The sequence below is a fragment of the Sciurus carolinensis genome, chromosome 7 (genome assembly GCF_902686445.1).
Source record: "Sciurus carolinensis chromosome 7, mSciCar1.2, whole genome shotgun sequence".
NCBI lineage: Eukaryota > Metazoa > Chordata > Mammalia > Rodentia > Sciuridae > Sciurus > Sciurus carolinensis.
The window spans coordinates 146,193,783-146,199,782 of NC_062219.1; the positions used below are offsets into that span (position 1 = coordinate 146,193,783).

A 6,000-nucleotide genomic window follows, 5' to 3' on the forward strand; every position below is an offset into this window, starting at 1 on the left:
TTGAGAGTCACCTAACAATTATTTTCTCCTAATGTCAACTAATGCACACTTTGAAGTTCAAAGCACTGAACCTCAAATTCATCCAGATCAGTTCAATAATTTTATTTTTAGATGTCTAAAGACTTGCTTTAATTTGACACCAGCATATTTACTTCTTCGGACTTTGGATAAAAGGCTAAAATGGAGGCCTCTTACTAAATGATGGAGGTGATATGCAAAACTGTTCAGAAAAAAGTTAGAAAAACTAAACAGCATGACTCGAGGAATGATAAGCAGATTTGCTGAGCTGACTCCACTGCATGGGGTGACCTGGATGGCATTTCACTGGTCTGTTTCCAACTCATCTACTTCATCATCTATTAGGAAAGGTGAAGATGACTGTTTAAAACGCCAGAAAATGGATCAGCATATTTTGCCATAATACTCAGTTCTGCTTCCATCATCCTAACTTTAAATTCTATTTACAAATCCAAATCCAGTCTATTATTTTTCACACTAATATTTATAAATTCCTTCACTCTTTTTCTCTAACAAGATCAGGGAATAAGCAAAAGCATTAATCATGCTGCAAGGTGAAAATGACCCCTAAGCTCCAAAGCCTGAGAAATTCACAGAAGCTGCACAGACTCAGAAAAGGGAGTCTTTACCATAATTAATCCCAAGTACACCAAGCTTCAGTTCTAGCCACTTCTGAGCATGTCAATTTCCAACTACTACTGCACAACAAATTCAGCTTCAACTGCTCCTTCTCCGAACCTGTTCTTATTCCTTTATGTTGGTGCATGCCATCATTTATCTACGATACTCCAAAACCAACACTCTCAATTTCTGTGCCTTTTTCATCTCCCTCATCTCGCTGCTGACAAATTCAACCACTGCCTGTCACATTCCTTCTGTCTCCTAAATTTCTACCAGCACTGCCTCATCATCTTTTACCTGGCCCATAATTAAAGCCTAATCTCCCCATCCCTAATCTTATTACACCACCTAAGTAATTGTTCCAGAAATGCAGCAATACTCTTCTGGAAATACAAACAGACCTCTTTCCCTTAGACTGGTTTTTAGCCAAGTACTTAGGATCTTCCAGACCACTCTGCCTTCTGCAACTACAATGAGCAGGGACCTTATGTCTGGTGGTTCTGGGTCATGTCTTCAGCACCTTGAACACTGCCTGCCACAAAGTAAGCACTCAGTAAGTAGTCGACAAATTAACTAAGCAAAGCATTAAAGATTATCAGGCAATGAATTTCCTTTCCAGCTTTATCTCTGAAATACCTTTACCCAAATCTATCACAATCTCTCCCCATTCTTCAAGGCCCAGTTTGGAAGCCACTTCCTCTTTGAAGCCTTCTGTAAATGCATCCAAATTAATGACTCTTTCTGCTGGGCTCACATATCCACCACTTGTACCTTTAATGTGCAGTTCAGTTTGCTTTACATTACCACTAGTTTAAGGTATCCAGAGGGTAGGGACTGTTTCAGTCAGCTTGGCAGACCCAGGATCTGGCCCAATATACAGATACTGCTTAGTAAAGACTAAGAAAAACTGAGTAAATGGGCTCTCAAACCTTTTTAAAGCTTCTATAGAAAAGGACACTTTGCTTAACCTTATGTCTGATACTTAGGAACTCAGTAAATATTTATTGAATCAGGTTAAACACTATTTTTTTCTCCTTATTAAGAAAGAGAAATCCTAGAAAAGTTGAAATTTCAGGTAAAACTTCATCATTTCACCACACTGCAAATTACTGGATCCTCCTTTGTTTTGACACTACAGGAGGGGAGAAGAGAGAATGAGGACACTGGGCAGGGATGGAGGCCAGGGGCAAAGCGGCTTTGAAGGGGAAACACCTACTGCATAGTTGCAACAAAAAACAGATTTTAAATTCCTAATCACGAGAACCCAGACCATAAAACAGGAAGAACCCGCCTGTTAGAGACGGCTAGGATTCTTCAGCACTTGATTTTCAGTTCCCTGAAGAGGTATGCAAAATCTCTCCACATGCTGGGATACCTCAGTCCTAAGACCTACTCAAGAGGTGAAAATCAAAGATTCTAGTGGATCTGAATTATGTGTGCCTGTATATCCAGAAGCTGCTCTGAGAGTTTTACAACTCCCCCGCCCTCCGAAAAAGGATGTCCTATGTAAACCCTCCAAAGGGATCCAAGAATTCTGAGCTAAATTAAAGACTCAGTGATGAGAAAGATCTCCACATGAGGCCCAGAACCAAAGCCCTCCTGTTCCAGGCTCTTTTGGCTGGCACCCCCATCCACTTAGGGCAGAAAGAACATGATATAATTACAATAATTGGTTTGTCTTAATATAGAGATAATTGTTACTATGAAAAAAATTTACTAAAAAACTTTAAGGGGCTGGGTATTATAGCTTAGCAGTAGTGTATGTACAGTATGTTCAAGGACTCAGGTTCAATCTCCAGCACTGCAAAAATACATAATAAAGTCACAAGTTCGCAGATAATCTTGAGTCCTGTAGACATCAATAATGTCTACCCTGACTTTTAAGAATCACACTCCTAAAGTGCATTTTTCATAAATCTGAATGGAATATAGAAATTCACTGTTGTTCACTGGACATGCTTTAACTACTGTGACATTCTCTTAAGAGGCTAATAAATACCTGTTCTTAAAAAAAAAAAAAAAAGTCACTAAAAAAAAGGAGTAAAATTGCCTAGAGTTAAGCTCTGGATATAAGAATTTTCATAAATTGAAAATGAGCAAAAGAGCTGAATAAATGCTGTTCTGGTAGCTGAAGAAGCCCACAAAATCACAAGGTCATTTGCTGATAGCCTGGGGCACTGTGAAACTGTATGTTTTCAATTATTTCAGAAGGCAGTTGCCATCTACTAAACACTTGCTCAGCATCCAACGTTCCTACAGGAATGCCAGGTCCAATTGGATAGTTTTGGGAGGCAACTGCCTTGTTTATCTCTGAATCAAATCCCTTAGTGCCTCCATACAACAAACATCTATACTGGGTTTAATTTCATCTTTTCTTGTTAAAGCAAAGGTATTCAAATATGTAAAATAGGCTGATCTCAAGCTAAAAATGGAAGAATTTACAAAGATGGATGTTTCATTTTGTTTCCTTAGTAAAAATCATATAGGAAATTGAGGACTCAAAAAAGTACATCTGAGCTGAGAGTTGTGGGTCAACTGTTAAGACAGACATCACCTGAAGACGGTTTATCTCCCAGTTAATTAACAGGTTAATAGCACACACTGACAATTGGGGGGGTATCTGCTAAGAGTAACCTGTGCAAAGAGGAAGCCAACAAAGGACCTGCATAGAATGAAACCTTCGAAGGATGTCTAATGCTAAATGGGACCCATGCTATGGCATCTTCAAGAAGTGAAGTCAGTTTCCAAGGAGTTCTAACCAGACTCCCTCAAGCCCTCTCCATAACAAAACCCTAAACTTCGGGACTGTTTGTACCTTGGTAGTTCAGAGTCCAAATTCCTAAGCAAGAAACTTCTTAAGCAAAGGTCCTCAGCATGAACCGGTTCTGAGGCAGCCATAAGACCCAGAGAGTTGTAGCAACTACCAGAAGAGGGATTACTAAGCCATCTAGGAATTTCTTGAAGCAAGGAGAACAAGAGCTACCCAGGTGAGTTTATCTATGGCCACTCTCACGCAACAAGCAGGCCACTAAAGCATCTTTCTAAAAATGTTGAAATTTACACCCTGAAGTTACTTCTTCTAAATTAACAGGGAGGAAAATATGCAAGCACCGCAAGTACACCCACAGGAATGACTTCCTGTGCATCCATACTATTCTTAAGAATAACGAACTAAATTATCAAAACCGCTTTATAAATGGGGTTATGTGCTCACGTATTCCCCAACCTGTTACTGTGCCACAGGGGATGAAAAGTCTAACACCTTTCCCCTTAGGAATTTAAACACAGGCTTGAGATATCCTCGCATTCCGCACTTCTCCAAACGGCTTTGTAAGGTCAAGGCGTCAGGACCCTTTATGCAAGTGACACCTCTTCTAAAGTAATGAAAAAGTTAAAATGACTTAAGCACAGATAACAGTGACAGTGCCCGTTATACATGGTCGTTCATTACCCTTGAGATAAGGGCCTTCATAGTTCCCCTTTCACAGTCGCGGAAGCAGGACAAAGAGGCAGGACAGTTGGGGTCACTCGCAGAACTACGGTAAAAGGCAGAGGCGGGAAGAGCGCCTCGCCGCCCGAGCTCGCTCACGGTCCCAGGTTTGGCGGCAGTGGAATCACCTGGGGGCCCAGCAACACCTCCGTCCCGACTCTGGTTCAGCTGGAACCTGGTGCGACCTGGGCGTGGCGGGGGCGTCCCCAGGCGCGTCCAGGCAGTTTGCAGAGCTGTGGCTCCGTGCTCTTAACTCCGGTCCTAGTAGCACTGCCGCGGTCGCTCGCTCTCCTCGCCCAGGTCCCTCGCCAGGCGTAATGGCGCGAGGGAAGGGGGCCAGCGAGCCAAAGGCAGCTGGGCAGCGGCGGTGGCTCCCGACCGGGAGCCCGCAGGTGTCCCGGCGGCCCTGGGGCGGGGGTCGCGGGAGGCGTCCCGGCGGGCGGAAGCGGGGCGGCGCGCTCGCCTCTCACGTGACGCCGCTCCCAGGCCCGGTGTGAGGAGAGGGGATGTCGCCGTGCGACCCCGAGCCCGGGCGCGAGTCGGCTGCCCGCGGGACCGAAGTTACTTTGTGCCTCTGGGGACCCGGACGCCGGCGAGTTCGTTACTTTCCTCGGCCGGGCCGGGAGGGGCGGGGCGGGGAGGCGGACAGGCCGGCTGTCCGGGGCCGCAGTCCCGCGCCGCCCGGCTCCGGCGCCCCCGGGTCCCTTTGGGTCGCCTACTGTATACCCACCCGGAGGCGAAATCCTGCTGCACGCTCAGCAGTCGCTCGCGCAGGGTCTCAAGCATCGCCGCCGCCGCGTCGCCTCCCCTCAGGCCTCGCGCCGCCTCGCTAGCCGCGGCCCCGGGCCCGAGCGGCTGCCCAGAGCACCTGTCAACCGCACGCCCCGCACTCCCACGGCCGGCCCCGCCCCCGACTCGGTCAGCGCCCCCGCGCCGAAGCCCCAGCGCCTTCCGCGTTCCCGCCCCCGCCGGCCAGCGCGCCCTCGCCCCGCCCCCGCCGGCCCGCGCGCCCTCGCCCCGCCCCCGCCGCGCGCCGAGTCCGCGCAGCCGCAGTCCGGCGCGCCGGCCGGGGCTGCGGAGAAAGGGCGGGCTTTCCCGCTAGTACCGCCCCGCGGGAGCGCGAGTGCGCCCGGGCCTCCTCCGCGCCGGGCCCACCCTCTGGTTCCTCTGGGTCAAGGGTCTGAGCCCCGCGGCTTTGACCGCGGTGAGGTAGTCTGCAACGCTCAGCCCCTGTTTCTTCATTGTCAAAATGGCAACCTTGTCTCGACAGCCTTGCTCTCCGCGCTCTCTCTAACCTACCCCATCACACCAAAAGATCACTTTTCCCAAGTCGCCAGTGAGCCCTGCTACCCATGCCGTTTGTTGCTTCTCTGCCCTGATTCTTTCTCGACCTCTTAGTTCCCGTTGCATGTCTGCATCCCACTCTGAAGTCACATTCTTCTCTGGCTAACAAGGTCTCCTTGCTCCTCTCCCTTGGCCTCCATCCCTTCTCCTATTTCAGCAGCTGCTCGGGCGGCTGCATCCCCAGCCTTTCCATCTGTGCTCTCTCCCCAGGTCATTATATCCATCAACTCCTGTAATTTTTCTCAAGGCACTGATGAAGCTCACATCTCAGTCTTCAGCCTTGTCCCTCCTCCCCTTAATTCATGCCAATTGCTTCCTCAACATGTATCCAACATGCATCTCGACAACATACACAAAATTAAAATTCTCATTGCATGCTTGCCTCTTAATCTCCCCTTTTCTAGGCTTTTCATTTCAGTAAACAGCACCACCATCAACCAGGTTGCTCAAGTTAAGACACTTGAAATGACCCCTGGTTCTTCTCTTTTTCTCATCCTCTATAACCCATCAAATTCAGTCAAAAAATC

At 47.8% G+C, this 6,000-nt stretch overlaps 1 protein-coding gene across 4 annotated transcripts in view; it reads right to left on the reverse strand.

Moving 5' to 3' along the window:
• The window catches only part of Dtnbp1 (dystrobrevin binding protein 1), a 125,471-nt gene extending 120,425 nt beyond the window's left edge, over nt 1-5,046 (reverse strand). For 2 of the 4 annotated variants that reach the window (XM_047559314.1, XM_047559313.1), the window contains exon 1: nt 4,258-4,550. Coding sequence is in view for 2 of the 4 variants with exons in the window: in XM_047559311.1 (XP_047415267.1) it covers nt 4,860-4,915 (56 nt within the window). In the remaining 2 variants the exon portion in view is untranslated. Of the gene's footprint in view, nt 1-4,257; nt 4,551-4,859 lie in introns of those variants that run through there. The other 2 variants (XM_047559311.1, XM_047559312.1) reach the window with 2 other exon arrangements.
• Nucleotides 5,047-6,000: the final 954 nt, after the last annotated feature.